Raw genomic sequence first — 17987 nt, 5'->3', positions numbered from 1 at the left:
TGTCATGCAGAAGACAAAATGCAGGCTCCAGGAAACAGGAGAAGGTGGGGCCCACTGTGTCTTGTTGCAACTTGTGTGTAACACGAACATTTCAAACCACAAATATACAAATCAATAAAGCACATAGGTAGCTAAATATCACTTAAGGTGCGGCACACTCGAGAGATGTAGGGTTTACACGTGATGACATAGTCTATCTGGGTCATGATGAAAGAAAAAGAATTTCAATTTATTCAAACCATATAACTTGATATGAACTTAATTTAGAGGACGGCTGTTTTTTTCAAGATTTATTTATTTATATTGGGGAGGCAGATGCAGAGGGAGAGAGATTTCTAGGCAGACTCCCCACTGAGCATGGAGCCTGATGCAAGACTCCATCCCAGGACCCTGAGATCATGACCTGAGCCAAAATCAAAGAGTCAAAAGCTTCACTGACAGCAGCACCCAGGCACCCCAGGGACCACTTTTTTCTTAACTGGATAGTGAACTCCCACAAAAGAAAGCAATATTTTTGAATGCCTGTAAGCGATGAATTTCTTGCCACACCATCAACTCTTCTAAAATAGTGCAGCTGCCTTTGCTTCCTTTCCCCCATCACGTGATTGTTAGGAAGAACAGAAACTTTAGAGAGAGAGACTGTCTATAGAGAGAAGTGAACTTGGAAGTTTTAATATTCAGAATATTAACTTATTTAATAGGAAATTCAATTATGTACAAGGTACACTTGTGTTTAAAATAAACTTCAACTACCAGGAATGACTACTTCTATTGGGGTCCAAGCAGATTTTCAGCCATCCTCATGCTAAGCTTATGATTGCTTTAAATGGGATTTCCATTTCAGCTGTGTCTTAAAATGTGCATGGTTATTTGCCGTAGCTATGGGAGTATTTGATACAGCTTTTTGGAGAGTACATTTTTATGTTGATTGGTCTTCTGATTCAATTTTTTATCTTTTGACTTTTCAATTTTGAAATGATGTCAGGCTTACAAAATGGTTGTCAAACTCTCTCAAGGACTTCCTGTATAGCCTTTTCTTAGAGTCTCCAAATGCTAACATCTTCAGAACCAGAACAATAAACAACACCAGGAAGTGAACATTAATGTAATACCTCTAGCTAATCTACAGACATGATTCAGATGTTTGCAGTTGCCCCACTGGCGTCCTTCGGACCCAACCCAGACCCCGATTACATGTGGAGTTCCCAAGCCCTTGGTTTTCTTTCATCTGAAACCTCTCCTAAGTCTTTATCTTTCTTGACTATAAAACTTTTTAAGAGATCTAACCAGTTACTTTCTAGAATGTTCCTCAGTTTGAGTTTGATGTTTCCTTGAGATCAAATCCAGGTCGTGCTTTTTGGCAGGAACACCATTAGGTGAGATTTTGTGTCATCCTCAGAGCATCACATCAGGAGACACTCGATGTCTGTTTGTCCCATTTACTGGTGAAGTGACTGAGGGTGAAATTACTTTTAGTCACTTGCCTGAAACGGAAGCTGTCAGGTTTCTGCACTGTAAAACAACCTTTTAGCCTTTGTAATTAATAAGTGTACAGATTTCTTTTAACTGTTAATCACAGAAAACCTGGAAATATATATATATTTATACATATATACACATACACATATATATATATTTTATATATTATATCCACAAAGGGGACAAGTCAACATACCCCCAGTTCCATTGCTTTTTCTTTTTCTCCTGTCTTAGTGCACAAGGTGTGTAAGCCAGTGCCCTTGCTTGCTGCTTAATACACTGTGTCTGTCTCTGTGCCGTAATTTTCCCTTTTTGCAAGGACCCCAGGCTTCTCAGACTAAGTCATCTTAATGACACCTCCCTCATTGCTTCTGCAACAATCCCACTTCCCAATAAGGCCACATCCTAAGATACTGCGGGTTCAGACTTCAACATGTGAATGTAGGGGAGACACAATTCAACTCACAACAGTCCTGGTTTATACCATACTCGTGTTAATCTGTATGAGCAGCAAAGAATAGGGCAGCTAACCAAGGACCACCAAACTCAGACCTTGTCCGAATTTCTTTTACCCTGAAAAACTGCTTCCTTAGGTGAGAAAAGTTTAGGCCCCAAAAGACCATAGCAACATGGTGTGACGTAGTCGCAGGCCCCCTCACTGCCATTGTCTCGTTCCTCCCGAGGGACTTCGTTTATCTACAGTTTTCTTAAAACGATGCGCCGGGACTGAATATGATGCTAGAGATGGGTCCACCCTGGACCATCATGTCCCTCGTTCTTGTGTTCTCCTTCCGTTGTCCCCCACCTCCGTGTCTCATCTACTTCCTCTTTGAGAACTCAATGATCTTCCTGGAATTTAAGCCTAGGGGTGGTTTTCCTGCTTGTCTCTGCGAAGCCACGTGAAGGATGCCTCCCCCCAACGCCCTTCTCAGCTGCTCAGCCTTTCCCTGGTCCCACTCCCAGGAGCATGATGGCAGCTTCTGTGTGCTAGGCGCAACTTCCTCTAGTGTTGGGTAAAAATGCTCACTAAGCAAGTCTCTCTTCCTTCATGGCGACACCTGCCCGTGGATATGCTGAGGTTCTGTGTGGGGTGTAGTGGAGGCATCCTTTCCTGGCATTTTCTGCCCCACTTCTCTTTCCATTAAGTTGCAGGGGGCCTAGTGACTTTTGATTTGGACCCCACGCACTGGCCACAGCCCATTAGCCCAGCCATGGGCCCCTGAGCCCAGCTGGGCCAATGAATCCTTATTTGTGACTTTTTGAGAAAGAGGAAGTCATACCGGTTTCTCCTTGGGTGCTGGACCATGGGTTATGCTGCTGTTGGCCAGGTTGCAGAGAGAGGATAAGAATCGTATAATGAGCCTCATGTGATATTAACAGTCTGCCAGGCACTGTTCTGAACATTGGACATTCTAATTCATTGAACCCTCCCAACCCATGAGGTAGGCTGATGATGTTGTAGTTACTGTTACTCCCAGACGTAAAGGCAAGAACAGAAGTGGACCGAGTGTCTAAGTGACTCTCAAGCCTCTTGCCCCAGTCATTCTTCTTTTTTAATTAATTATTTTATTAACATATGATGTATTATTTGCCCGAGGGGTATAAGGTCTGTGAATCATCATCCAGTCATTCTTGAAGGCTCTAGTGGCACGTCTGTCACTAGGTCCTGTGGGACATTTGAGTCCCCTTCCGAGAGATTTCCCTTCCTTATGCTTAAGCTAGCTGTAGTAGGTCTGTCCCTGACAACCAAAATACGTTTCAGAATGAACCAGATAATGTAGCAATTTAAACAATAATTAATAGCTAATAACTAATATTATTAGAATTCAGCTCCTATTTTTTTTCCCATGTGCACAAAAGAAATAACACATTTCTGTCACCTTGGAAGAAATCCAGTCACACCATACCCACTGCATTTCTTTTTTTTTTTTTTAAGATTTTTATTTTATTTTTTTGACAGAAATCACAGGTAGGCAGAGAGGCAGGCAGAGCGAGAGAGGAAGGAAGCAGGCTCCCCGCTGAGCAGACAGCCTGATGCAGGGCTTGATCCCAGGACCCTGGGATCATGACCTGAGCAGAAGGCAGAGGCTTTAACCCACTGAGCCACCCAGGTGCCCCACCCACTGCATTTCTGTTCTGCAGCAAGCTAAAGCACGGGATTCTCTCTGAAGGTGACAAAATGAAGTTAATCTGAACCTTCAATGTGTGTAAGTGTATTAATATGCTTCTATAATAGAAACCGAAATATAGGTACAATTCATGGCTATACCATGTTCAGCCTAGATTTAAGATGGCCAAATCAGCGCATCCAGGAAAGAGCAATTATTGCTGACATTCAGGAAGGAGTAATTTAGAAAATACTAGAATACCATATGAGAGTAAAGAAGCTTTTATATTTCAATTTTGGTATTTTCAACTGTACTGTTACCTTATTATCATAAAGGTCAGATAAGGGAATGAAGAAGAAAAATGCAAATAAAGAAAGGTGCTTCAGCGAGATCCCAAATTGTGTTTTTTTTTCCCTTTATTGATGCCTGTAGGTGTCTTCAAAAACATTACCCAGCCAACCTACCTACTGCCAGCGTGGTCATTTGCTTTTACAATGAGGAATTTAACGCCTTGTTTCGGACCATGTCCAGTGTCATAAACCTCACTCCACAGTACCTCCTTGAAGAAATTGTTTTGGTAGATGACATGAGCGACTTTGGTAAGACAGAACGCCATCTGCCTATGTCGTGGGCTCTGAAGGCAGTGTGGTCTCTGACGGCCCGTGTGTGACTTTACCCTTTCTAGACATTTTCCACTTGGCGGGTGTCAAGGCAGAAGCTGTGGGCACACCGGTGGGGATGTAAGCGCTGGTCCCTGTCCTGTGGTGTGGGGCTCACGGGTGGTGAGTGCTTCCATGAGGTGACTGAATGTAGGGGCAACATAAGACCAACCTGGTCTTGAGGGATCGTGGAGGACACTCAGGAAGAAGCGACAGCTCCGCTGAGGTCTGAGGTGCCCAGCTGGGAGAGGAGGGGAAGAGTGTTCTAGGCAGAGGCCACAGCACCATAAAGGCCCAGAGGCCAGAGGTAATGTGGTGAGTTGGGAATATGTGTGTGTGTGTGTGTGTGTGTGTGTGTGTGTGTGTGTGTGTGTGGTGTGTGTGTGTGTGTGTGTGTGTGTGTGTGTGTGTGTGTGTGGCGTTGGGGGAGGGGGCGGACATAAAACCAGAGCTATAATAAGACCACACGGCTGGTGAAGGGCGCTACTGGAATTTTCTGTGGAGAAGTGGAGTGCTGTGGCAGGCTTAATGCAGGGGAGTGATAGGACCCAAGTCCTCCTCGGGAAATAATTCTTTTTTTTTTTTTAGATTTTATTTATTTATTTGACAGAGAGATCACAAGTAGGCAGAGAGGCAGGCAGAAAGAGAGGAGGAAGCAGGCTCCCCGCTGAGCAGAGAGCCCGACTCGGGACTCGATCCCAGGACCCTGAGACCATGACCTGAACCAAAGGCAGAGGCTTAACCCACTGAGCCACCCAGGCGCCCCACAAAGAATTCTTTTTTTTTTTTAAAGTTTTTAAAAAAGATTTATTTATTTGAGAGAGAGAGAGAGAAAGGAGGGGAGGGGCCGGGAAGAGGAGGAGAGAAGCGCAAGCAGACTCCGCCCTGAGCCCGGATAGGGCCTGATCCCATGACCCTAAGCCAAGATCAGGCCGGAGCCGAAACCAAGACTCCGAGGCTCAGCCTCCTGCAGCAGCCGGGCGCCCCCTGCTAGAGAATTCTCGCCGCCCGCCCCGCAGCCCAGTGCGCGTCCCCCTGCCCGCCGGCTGGAAGGAGTTGTGACACCAGCACGAGATCTGGCGGAAGGCACTTGGCCTTTGAAGCGAGTCATCTGCTTTATAACCGAATTATAACCCTGAGGCAAGCCGAGAGGACCCAGCTGAACGAAAACTTCTTGGAGGGACGCCTGGGTGGCTCAGTTGGTTAAGCAGCAGCTGCCTTCGGCTCAGGTCATGATCCCAGCGTCCTGGGATCGAGTCCCACATCGGGCTCTCTGCTCAGCGGGGAGCCTGCTTCTCCCTCTGCCTCTGCCTGCTATTCTGTCTGCCTGTGCTCGCTCTCTCTCTGATAAATAAATAAAATCTTTAAAAAAAAAAAAAAAAAAGAAAACTTCTTGGAGTCTGCAGATGCCTGTGGGGTCCGTTCCTCACGGAAGCGATATGTCAGGACTGGAGAGAGATCCTGCCTGAAGGGTAACCGACTCCGCTGTGAATCGGACCCACGCGGGCTGCGGAACGGAGAGGAGGGAGAGCAGGAAGGCGGATCGGCTAGAAAAGAGGCCGGCCCGGGAGGTTCCCCGGTGGGGAAGTGACTCCAGGTGCGTCAGAGGGAAGGTGGAGAAACTGCTCAAGCTGATGTCGGCCGCGCGCAGGGATTTCGCTCGGTGCCCGGCACTACCGTTCATGACCTTGTCTCTCCGGGAGCCGTTGCTTGTTTCTGCTGTTGTGCGCGGGAGGCGAGGTGCGGAGACGGTCAGATTCCTAACCTCATCAGTCGCACTGAGACCCGCGTCTGGCCGCAGGCTGGGGGGGATGGGGTGGAGGAGGGGGAGGGGATCTTCCGCTCGCCCAGGAGGAGGAGGAGGGCCCTGCTGTGACATACAGTTCCAGGATGGCCATGAACAGCTCCCCAAGGCTTTCAGAACAATGCCATGATGGGGCGCCTGGGTGGCTCAAGTCGGTTAAGCATCTGCCTTTGGCTCAGGTCATGATCCCAAAGTCCTGGGATCGAGTCCCACGTTGGGCTCCCTGTTCAGTAGGAAACCTGCTTCTCCTCCCCCTGCCTGCCGCTCCCTGTTTGTGCTTTTTTCTCTCTGTCAAATAAATTTTTAAAAAAGTCTTTAAAAAGAAAAGAAAAAAGAAAAAAAAGGCCCACACCATGAGTTCAGAGGTGCACCCAGTGACCGCTCGGAAGCTTCGGCCCCAGGGGAATCACCACCAGTGCCCAGCATCTGGCTGCTGCCAGACCAGATGTGCTGACTTCTCCTCCTCCCTCTCGCCTCGCCTAGGACGTGGTTTCACCTGCCGCACCAAGGAGGCTACTGTCTGACCCATTCAGATGCTCAAACACACCCAAGAAACCCTAACCCTAATGCAACCCCGCCACCCCCACCCTCCACCCCCCAACCCAGGGCTCCCTCTGCTGCAGTGGGCGGTCCTCCCCGGGGACGGAGCTGAGCCACTTTGCACAGCTGAAAGCGAGAAAGTCGGGTTGCTCAGGAGCACTACAGCTCAGGCTTTTTCAATTAAAATTTCAACAGTGATTTATCAAAATAGAGGTATTTCATTAGAAAGACAGAAGGATGTGTGCAGAGTATCTCAATGCCGACGCCTGTTTCGTTCTCTTCCTCATATAGGGTGAAGTGTTTGTTTTTAAGATTTCATTTATTTATCTGAGAGAGAGAGAGCATGATAAGGAAGAAGGTAAGAGTGAGAAGCAGACTCCACATGAAGTTGGGACCCCAGTGCGGGACTCAATCCCGGGACTATGGGATCATGACCTGAGCCAAAGCAGTCACTTAACCCACTGAGCCACCCAGGCACTCAGGGTGAAGTTTTTAAGATTAGAACTTCTGTGGAAGAACATGGCTTTTAGGAATTAGTCGAAATTGTGATAAGTTGTTTTATTCTCTGTAGTTGTAGTTTATACATTGTCAAGAGTTGAGTTTTGTTTTGTTTCGTTTGTTTTTCCCAGATGATTTGAAAGAGAAACTAGACCATCGCCTGGAAATTTTTCGGGGGAAGATTAAATTAATAAGAAACAAGCAGAGAGAGGGACTGATCCGATCGAGGCTGATTGGAGCCGCTCGTGCTTCAGGTATGAGCCTTTCTTTCATTCAGGACCTGACCCGTTATCTGTGTGCCGGAGCCCTTCCTGCCCAAACCGGACCTCGTGGGTCCCTGCAAGTCTCCACTGGCATGAACAGAAGACCGGAAGTGCCTTTCAGCCAGAGGAAACTTGGACTCTGAAAGTACCCATTCTGCTCCAAAATGTCGATTCGTTATTTCGGAAAACAGGTATATTTTTTTGCAGGGGCCATAATGTCAGCCCCTGTCACTGGATGGGTTTCCCCTAGATATGGACTGAGATGGAGCTGCCCATGCAGCTGGCAGAGCAACACTGCATGGGGACAGTGGGGGCCATGGTGCAGTGGCCCGTCGCATGGGAAACCCTGAAGCTAAGTGCTCCCGTGGGCTGTGCGGCTCTCCAAAGCTCAGGTGGGCTAGTGGGGAGCTCCAGAGCACAGATGCCCAGGAGAGGGGTCCAGCTCGGGCTTTCCACCCCCAACATACATGCACACATGCACACACATACACACACACTCGGAGTGTGCTTGTCATTAGCTGTGAGTCCCCGGGGAGGCTGGGGGACCTTGGTGTGACTACTGCAGCAGATTCCCAAAGCCTGGGAAACTGTCGGGCCGGGTCCCCTGAAGGGAGTCTGAACTGAAAGGCAGTGGCATCACTCCTGTCCCTGTCTCTGTGGTCACGTGGCCTCCTCCCTGTGTCCGCATGTCCCTTGGGTCAAGGGCCCCCCCATACTCCCAGCAGGACCTCACCCTTATAAATTCCATCTGCAACAACCCTATTTCCAAATACAGTCACCTTCTCAGGTACTGGGACCTGAAGTTAGGTCTTGAATATATCTTTTAGGGGGGACATAAAACTACCATAGAGTTTTGGGTGTTTTTGTTTTCTTTTTTAAAGTGAAAGTCTTACTCATTTTTTATTTTGAAAAATGTCAAAGCCACAGAATGCTTACATAAACCTTCCCCTAGATTTATAGGATGCTGATATCTTACAATACACACACCTCTCTCCCCTGCCATCCCCCCCTACACACACACAACAAACACACACACACAGACACACATATTGCCTCTATGTCTAAAAGTAAGATCAGCTTATACTTTTCTTTTTTTGAACTGTTTTCCTATACTTTGCTTTACTAGACTTCTAGAATGAATTGTAGGGTTTCCCCTGCCCCCGTCCTTTTCTGTTTGCTGAATATCTAGTAAAACAGAGTATCTGTGTTTGGAAAATTACATAAAATTGTCCTATAACCTGTCAAGGCACTGGTATCTTTTCTGGTTTCCTCTCTAATCCAGGTATTTTTTGAGGAGTGGGATTTAAAGTTTTCAAACATCAGTAATTGCTCATCACTAGCTTAATTTCTATTGTGGTTGGAATTTGTGGACTGTTCTGTGCAGACTTTTTTGTCTTCAAGCTGGGTCAATTTTTCAAGACTTCAATGTGTTTTTAAAAAGAATACATTGTATCTTTTTGGTGCTAGGTTCCGTATATGTCTAATTTTGTTTTTCAAACATTCTGTATTCTCATCCCATCTAATTTGACTCGGCCCTCCATATCTGGTAGATTATGCTACAATCTTCAACTATGATTTTTTTTTAAGATTTTATTTATTTATTTGACAGACAGAGATCACAGGTAGGCAGAGAGGCAGGCAGAGAGAGAGGGGGAAGCAGGCTCCCTGCTGAGCAGAGAGCCCAACACGGGGCTCAATCCCAGGACCCTGGGATCATTTCCTGAGCCAAAGGCAGAGGCTTTAACCCACTGAGCCACCCAGGCGCCCCAATTCTTTTTTTTTTTTTTAAGATTTTATTTATTTATTTGACAGACAGAGAGCACAAGTAGGCAGAGAGGCAGGGAGAGGGAGAGAGGGGGAAGCAGGCTTCCGGCTGAGCAGAGAGCCCGATGCCAGGCTCGATCCCAGGACTCGGGGATCATGACCTGAGCTGAGTGCAGAGGCTTTAACCCACTGAGCCACCCAGGTGCCCCTTCAACTATGATTCTTGATCTGTCCATCTGCTTCTGGCAGTTTCTTAGTGCTTGCTATGTGCCCATCTGTCCATATTGGCCCGCCCCATCCGGGGATGAGGACGTGCTCCCGGCTTCGAAGCCCTGGGGTCCTGTGGGGTGGGCAGCAGCTCGTGAGCCCTCATTAATGTGTTCACGTGTTCCCTCCTCCAGCCAAGGATTTATCCAGCACTACTGTGGGCTACCCGGGCACATTTATTCTTTTTTCTTCATTTGTATCAACTATTGAGATACGCTTCACATAAATTCTTACCCTCCTGGACAGGGAGATGGGTTGTCGTGTGACGTTAACCAGTGTGCACGTGTGTAGACCGGTCTCTCCCGGAGGAAGTAGCATTTGCCCTATCGCCAAGTGACTCTGCAGTGGGGGCCTGAAGCTCTGTCCCCGGCTGTCACTCACACTGTGTCACTTACTCATCCCCCTCGCTCTACCCCGGATGACCTTGCCGCTCCTCAGACACACCGAGCGCACTCCTGTCTCAGAGCCTCGGCGCATCAGGTCTCCCGCTGGAATTTTCTCCGTGTATCTTCATGACCTGCCGCATCACTTTGCCCAGTTCTCTGTTCCAATGCTGCTTGATCAGAGAGGCCTTTCCAAGCCATCCGGTGTGGGATAGCAGACCCCAGCCTCTCTCCATCATCCTTACTCTGAGAGCTTTCTCTTCCTGATGTTTGTTGCCTCCGCCATCTGTCTGGGTCGGCAGTGCTGCCCGCAGGATGACAGAAGTTGCCCATAAACCGCAGGAGCTGAGACGGAGCGCTGTGAACTCTGGGCTGGGCCCCGGGAACGAAGGGAAATGACTGGGATGGGGGAGATCAGTCCACTGGGAGAATCAGAAGGCGGGCTTTTTGCAAACGAGAAGGAGAAAGGAGAAAGCCATCATCAGATGGTGTGAACCTAAAGGGAAGGAGGTATTCTGCCCGCCACACCTCCCCCCCCCCACCCCCCAGCTGCAGGGGAGCAGAGTCGGTCTGGTTTGGAAGCAGCCTTGGGTAAGTAGGAAATGCCAGTGTTGCCCTGGACCCAAGGATTCATGCTGCCTGGGGGAAGGAGGAGCTTCCGCTCAGTGAGGTCAGTGAGGTAGGCGGGGCCAGCAGCCTCTTCTAGGGAGGGTCAGGGTTTACGTTTTTTTTTTAAGATTTGATTTATTTATTTGACAGAGTGAGACACGGTGAGAGAGGGAACATAAGCAGAGGGTGTGGGAGAGGGAGAAGCAGGCTTCCCACCAAGCAGGGAGCCCAATGCGGGGCTCGATCCTAAGACTCTGGAATCATGACCTGAGCTGGAGGTAGATGCTTAACGATTGAGCCATCCAGGCACCCTGGGTCAGGGCTTACATAAGGTAAGGCTGTTAAGAGAATTTCGTGGAAAAAAATTAGTGTAGAGAAACTCACTTTACACGAGGGACCTTTGGAAAGGGTGAGAGGGTCATCCACTGTGGAAGGAAGGTGTTGGGGGAGCAAATGCAGCGCGGCCTTAGGGGTGAGGACACAGGAGAGTATCTTGCACGGAACCGGTTTGGACAGTCAACGGGCGGCCAGGAAGGTGGAGACGAACTGTGGGTTTCCGCTGATACCCTACAGCAGAGGGTTCAAACCTGGCGTGGTGCTGAGAGCAGGCGTGTTGCCTCATGTTCAACAGGAGGAGGACCTGTGTCGTCTAGGATGGTAGATGGAACAATGCCCTCCCCAGGAGGTTTCCTGGTCCCCAGAAGCTGCTAATGGGCCTTATGTGGCCCATGTGATTAGAAGGATAGCCCTGAAGAGTTCTGTTATTTGATTGGGCTAAACTATTCTTCCATTCCGCTGCTGGGTCACATTGAGTTTATTTCTACTTGGGGCTCTTACCAATGCACAAATCCTTGGGTCCCCGTCTCTGGGCAGATAGGCGCGGCATGGCCATGGAGTGTATGTCCGGAAGTGAAATTGCTCAGTTCCGGATTGCCTGGATGCACCGATGTACAAGGTGATGGCAGACTAGCGATAGAGATAGAATATTCCAGTAACAGCGAAGGACCTGTACCATACCAACTGCACGGATGAACACATGTCGTTGTGAGGAAGCCAAAGAAGCTAAATGCAAAAGAATAAAGTTGGAAAATCAGCAGGACTGAGCTACAATATTGTTATGGATGCATGATTAGATGAAAAACTAAAAAACAACAACAATCAGGAAGTTATTGCCATAATTATACCTTTGGTTATAGCAGAGTGTTGAATGGGCTGTGGTAGGAGTCAGAGAGCACACAATCCTAGCATGCTACCCAGGTGCTATGTTTTGATTACATGGTACTTACATGTGTGTTTACTTTCCGATACATCATTGAGCTCTACATTTATCTTTTTTTTTAAAGATTTTATTTATTTATGTATTTGATAGAGAGAGAGAGAGATCACAAGTAGGCAGAGAGGCAGGCAGAGAGAGAGGAAAGCAGGCTTCCTGCTAAGCAGAGAGCCTCATGTAGGGCTCCATCCCAGGACCCTGGGACCATGACCTGAGCCGAAGGCAGAGGCTTAACCCACTGAGCCACTCAGGCACCCCTACATTTTTTTTAAATCTTTTTAAGATTTTATTTATTTGACAGATAGAGCTCACAAGTAGACAGAGAGGCAGGCAGGGGGGGGGGAGGCAGGCTCCCCACTGAGCAGAGAGCCCGATGCAGGGCTTGATCCCAGGACCCTGAGATCATGACCTGAGCCGAAGGCAGAGACTTTAACCCACTGAGCCACCCAGGTACCCCACATTTATCTTTTATCTCCTTTTTAATATACATGTTTCTTACCACTAAAAGTTATGAAATACAATGATGAAATAAAAAATACGAAAATGTTAAAATTGAGGCACCTGTGTAGTGCAGTGGGTTAAGCATCTACCTTCGGCTCAGGTCGTGATATCATCAAGTCCTGCCTTGGGCTCTGTGCTGGGTGCAGAGCCTGCTTAGTATTCCTCTCCCTCTGCCCCTCCCTCTCCCCCCCCCAAGAAAAAAAACAAAGCAAAGAAAACATTTCAACACCTTAAAAATGATTGCTTCAGAGGCAAAATCAAGAATATTTTGATGTTATTTATTTTTAAAGATTTGTATCTATTTGACAGATAGAGATCACAAGTAGGCAGAGAGGCAGGCAGAGTGAGGGGGGTGGGAAGCAGGCTCCCCGTTGAGCAGAGAGCCCGACTTGGGACTCGATCCCAGGACCCTGAGATCATGACCTGAGCCGAAGGCAGAGGCTTAACCCACTGAGCCACCCAGGCGCCCAGACTTATTCATCTTATAACAGGAAACCTGAACCTGTTGACCACCTTCCCCCACCTCACCCACCGCCACACTCTGGCACCCATCAGTCTGTTCTCTGACCCTCAGAGTTCAGGGTCTTTCGTAGATTCTACATAGAAGTAAGATCATATGGTATTCCTCTTTCTCTGGCTTATTTCACTTAGCTTAATGCCTTCACGGTCCAACCTTGTCACAAGTGGCAGGATTTCCTTCTTTTTTCCAGCTGATGCGATAATCATATCCTGTCGTGTACATCCCTTCATCCGTCGGTGGACACTCAGGGCTGTTTCCACGACTCGGCTATTGTAAATAACGCGGCAGTGCACGCGCAGTCCAGGTGACTCCTCAGGATCGCAGTTTCATTTCCTTCTGTACACCCAGAAGTGCAATCACTCAATTAGTTCCATTTTATCATTTTTTGAGGAAAGTCCACAGTATTTTCTGTAGTGGGCTGCGCCAGTTTACATCCCCACAAACAGCACAAGGGTTGTTTTCTCCATATCCTCGCCAGCACTTCTTAGTTCTTGTCCTTTTTAGCAATAGATACTCTACCGGGTGTGAAGTAGTATCATAACTGTGGTTTTGATTCATGGTCCCCTGATCATGAGTGATGCTGAGCCCGTTTTCATGTATCCCCCCCCCCAGCTGGGGGGAAGGGGCGGAGGGACAATGAGCCATTTTGCGGGCAGTCGCACAAGTTTGGGTTGTAACACAGTTGCAAGTTTTTAACTTGTAACAACAAGTTGGGTTGTAACTGGAAGTCCTCGTGGCTGAATTGAGACAGTGTTTCCAACTTAAAGGAACTGTGAAACTTTCAATGAACCAAAGAGTAACCTGGGAAGTGTTGCACCAGCTCCGGTTTGTAACCAAGGGCAGGGAAAGGAACAGTCCTCCCTGTGGATTAAAAGGAACAGAATAGGGGTACCTGGGCAGCTCAGTGGGTTAAGCCTCTGCCTTCGGCTCAGGTCATGATCTCAGGGTCCTGAGATTGAGTCCCACGTTGGGCTTTCTGCTCAGCTGGGAGCCTGTTCCCCACCCCCCACCTCTCTGCCTGCCTCTCTGCCTACTTGTGATCTCTGTCTGTCAAATAAATAAATAAAATCTTCTTTAAAAAATGATTTAAAATACCAAGTGAATTGCACATAAGAATATTTGTAATTGAGTTAAAAAGTGGAGGATGTACTCTTTCTTTCCTAAGGATGTTTGTGGATTTATTGAGATAATTTACGTGCAATTCACCCATTAATGTATGCAATGCAGTGTTTTTTACTATATTCACGGGATTATGGAACCATCACCATGACCTAGTTTTAGAACGTTTTTTTGCAAAGAGACTCAATTGCCATCGCCTCTCCTCCCATTCCGCTTCCCCTCCACCAAATCCTCCAAAACCATTAATCTACCTTCTATACATTAATTTTTTTTTTTTTTTTACCTATTCTAGGCACTTCATTTAATGGAATTATATCCAAATGGTCTCTTGGGACTGGTTCCTTTCATTTAGCTTGATGTGTCCGTGTCATAGCAGGGGTCAGTATTTCATTCCCTCTTGTTGCCAAATAATGTCCCATTATGTGGATGTTTCCCATTTTGTTTCTCTATTCATCCAGTCATGGGCACTTGAGTTATGCCTCTTTTACTCTTAGGAAGAATATTGCTATGAGCATTCACGTACAAGACTTTGTATAAACCTAAGTTTTCTTTCTTTGGGGTATTTGTGTTCCCACTGTGTAGAATGCTGGGCTGTATGGCAACTGTATGCTTAGCTTCTGAAGAACTACCACATAATGTTTGGAAGAGACTGAAACATTTTACATTGCTGTCAGTAATGGACAAGGGTTCCAATTCCTCCACAATTTCATTAACATCTGCTATTGGCTGCCTTTCTGATTATAGCCGTCCTAGTGGATATGAAATATTATCTCACTATGATTTTGTTAGCATTTTCCTAATGATTAAAGATGTTGAGCACCTTTTCATATGCTTATCAGCCATTTGTATATCTTCTTTAGGGAAATGTCTTTTCAAAGCCTTTGCCCATTTTTTTTTTTTTAAGTAGACCCCCCTCCTACCATGGAGCCCAACAGGGGGCTTGAACTCACAACCCTGATCAGAACCTGAGCCCAGATAAAGAGTAGGATGTTTCACTGACTGAGCCACCCAGGTGCCCCTCCTTTGCCCATTTTTTAAGTTAGGTTATCTTTTTTTATTATTATCGAGTTGTAAGAGTTCCTTACATATTCTGGATACAAGTCCTTTTTCAAATAATTTCTCCCATTTTGTGGATTTTTTTTTCAACTTTATGGTGTCTGTTTAAGCCCAAAAAGTTTTTAATTTTTGTGAAGTCCTATTTATTTTTCCTTTTGTCATTTGTATTTTTGGTGTCACATCTAAGAAATCATCTAACCTGAGGTCAGCAGACGCTTCTGTTTTCTTCTAAGAGTTTTATAGTTTTAGTTCTGACATTTTAAATCTGTGATTCATTTGACTTAGTTTTTGTTTGCCATGAGGGGGCCCAACTTCATTGTTTTTCTTTTTCTTCTCTTCTCTTCTCTTCTCTTCTCTTCTCTTCTCTTCTCTTTTCTCTTAAGCAGGCTCCATGCCCAGTGTGGAGCCCAGCACAGGGCTTGAACTCATGACCCTGAGATCAAGACTTGCGAGGAAATCAAGAGCCAGATGCTTAATCAACTGAGCCACCCAGGTGTCCCTCTTTTTCATGTGGATACCCAGATGTGTTGGGACCATTCACGGAAGAGATTAATTCTTTCCCCCATTGAACTGGCTGGGCAGCCTTTTCAAATGTCAACTAGCCACAAATATTTGGTTTATTTCTATACTCTCAATTCTATCTCTTTGATCTCTTCCTTATCCCTATGTTTTATTACTGTTTTATTATTACAGCTTTGTAGTAGTTTTTGAAATCCAGAAGTCCTTCAACTTTGTTCTTTTTCAAGATCATTTTAGCTAATGTGGATTTCTCGCCTTTCTGTATGCATTTTAGGATCAGTTTCTTCAAAAGAACCAGGTGCAATTTTGATAAGAATTATACTGAGTCTATATCAGTTTGGAGATGAGACAACATTAAGTCTTCTGATCAACCGTGGAATGTTTCTCATACCTTCCCATGATTTTATCCAAACTCTGCACCTGAATTTTGAGGTCCCTTCCAATTTGAGCCCATGAAGGTAGTTTAACAACATGTATTCTTCAGTTTGGCCATGCCGATTTCCACCATGTTCTCTAAGCAGACGTTCATAAAACTTGAACTCAAGAGCAAAAATACTTAGCATAATTGTTTTTAATTAAAGCCCAACTCAGTTACACCTGCTTCTTCAGAATCTTCCCCAATCCATTCTCTAACCCACAATTCACCAGCTTCTTCTGAACATCTAGGGCACATCATGGTACATGACATGGTACCAAATAAAGTATGTGTTTCCAGTACCCACCCACCCCCAGTGAATCCGGAAGCACTTAAAAAGCCAAACACAGTAAATGCTTAACAGATACTCCTTGCACTGAACTTTGATTTGGGCTGTCAGCTGTCTTAAGCCATATGCACTAACACTAACCTGTTCTTGCCTCCTTAGGGGATGTGCTGGTGTTCCTGGATAGCCACTGCGAGGTGAATCGTGTGTGGCTGCAGCCTTTGCTGCATGCCATTGCCAAGGACCCCAGAATGGTGGTGTGTCCTCTGATAGATCCTATCGACCATGAGACCCTAGAGTACAGGCCATCTCCGGCAGTAAGGGGTGCTTTCAACTGGCATCTAGAGTTTAAATGGGATAACGTTTTCTCTTATGAGATGGATGGACCAGAAGGACCCACTAGACCCATCCGGTAGGACATTTCTTCAGGTTATGGGAATATGTATTGGGACCTAGGGAAAAAATAGAAGATTTCAGAGATGGTTCTTTCAGTTTCTTGGGCTTAATGAGAACTCTTTTGTTGTTGATCTTGTTTCTAAAAGTCTATAATAATAGAATTAGGTAGGTTTTTAGTTTCTTTGATTGGAAATGAGAATCTCAGTTCAGTTAAGAACACTGCCATGGACAGTGTCCCTCTAGTTTCAGGTGTCCGTCTTTAGAATGTGGATTTGGTTCTCAGGAGGAAATTGCATGTGGTCAATGAACAAAATTCTAGCACTGTGGATAGCCCAGAAAAGGTAGAAGTCTTGGCTAAATTCATATATAAAACATTTATCTAAGTGCTTTCATCTATAATTTTATAGATATGAATACAATTTTCCTATTATTTCCTATTATTATTATTCCTATTATTTCAATTATTAGTCTTGGAAAATGTATTTCTAAATGAGAACAATTTGATGTTGTGACTTTAACTTCATCTGTGAGGCTATTTCCGAAGACACTTCCTCCAGCCCCCCGCCCGCCAGCATTTACTGAGAACTGATGCCCGGCTCCACCTGTTCCTCTACTACCGACCTCTGTGTTTTACAAATTACGCAAGTGAATTTTCTAACACTGTGGCCTAGCAAATCCTTGATCTTTGTCTCTGTTTTAGTTTAACTAGAGCTCTGGGAACTTGTGCAAGTTACTTAACCTCCCTGCACCTTATTACCTTATTATGTGGGAGGGCCGGACGTTCATCACACTTCACAGTGTTGTTGTGAGAATGACTTAGTATATATCAAAGCTTAGAACAGTATCTGTCCATGGTAAGTCCTACATCAGTGTTTATCATTGTTAGCTATTATTATTCCTAAAGCCATGTCCTGGACCTTTCATCTTCTAAATTACTGGATATCTGTCTCTTGGGCCACAGCCCAAGATGTTCCTAGTTTTTCCTTGCTATGCCCCAGTCACATCTGCCCACCTACTCATTGGACATCATCAGGATCTCCAGTTCTTTGAGTTCTGTATTTTTCCTCTCATGGTTTCTTTATTCTCTATTTTTAAAGATTTTATTTATTTACTTGAGAGAGAGAGAGAGAGAGAGAGCACAAGCAGGGGGAGCAGCAGCAGGAGAGGGAGAAGCAGGCTCCTCGTTAGGCAAGGAGCCTGATGTGGGGGTCCATCCCAGGACCCTGAGATCATGACCCAAGCTGAAGGCAGATGCTCAACTGAATCGAGCCCCTCAGGTGCCCCAATGATTTCATTCTTCTTCTGTGGCTTTTCTTGCGAGGACCTCCAGCCTGCCGCAGCAACCTTTTGAACCTCCAAGTCTGATCAAGTTCACCTTCTGCTTTCTGTGTTCCTTTAAAAGATGTGAGCCGATGCTTCATGCATGGTTGATCTCCAGCCTCAAGCTGGTCTGCCATCTCTTTATGCATTCATTCTCCACCCAGTGGGTGTTCCAAATCTTTATTACTTGCCTTGGTCCCAGTAACTG

General features: G+C 46.1%; 1 protein-coding gene and 1 long non-coding RNA gene across 10 annotated transcripts in view; both read left to right on the top strand.

Annotated features, from left to right (window-relative positions):
* Positions 1-17987, top strand: part of GALNTL5 (polypeptide N-acetylgalactosaminyltransferase like 5) — a 50107-nt gene that overhangs the window by 12652 nt on the left and 19468 nt on the right. For 8 of the 9 annotated variants that reach the window (XM_082693429.1, XM_082693427.1, XM_082693422.1 and 5 more), the window contains 3 exons: positions 4020-4186; positions 7220-7342; positions 16226-16475. In XM_082693429.1, coding sequence (XP_082549555.1) covers positions 4111-4186; positions 7220-7342; positions 16226-16475 — 449 coding nt within the window. In that variant the 5' untranslated portion in view covers positions 4020-4110. Of the gene's footprint in view, positions 1-3601; positions 3687-4019; positions 4187-7219; positions 7343-16225; positions 16476-17987 lie in introns of those variants that run through there. The other variant, XM_082693430.1, reaches the window with a different exon arrangement.
* LOC309845449 lies at positions 9682-15653 on the top strand. Its single transcript, XR_014301303.1, has 4 exons — positions 9682-10356; positions 10525-10706; positions 14080-14165; positions 15637-15653. It is a non-coding gene; the product is annotated as an uncharacterized lncRNA (long non-coding RNA).

This window comes from Mustela nivalis (genome assembly GCF_964662115.1).
Source record: "Mustela nivalis genome assembly, chromosome: 12".
NCBI lineage: Eukaryota > Metazoa > Chordata > Mammalia > Carnivora > Mustelidae > Mustela > Mustela nivalis.
Note: the sequence above shows the minus strand (reverse complement) of the source record. Positions and strands in the feature narration are given on the sequence as shown.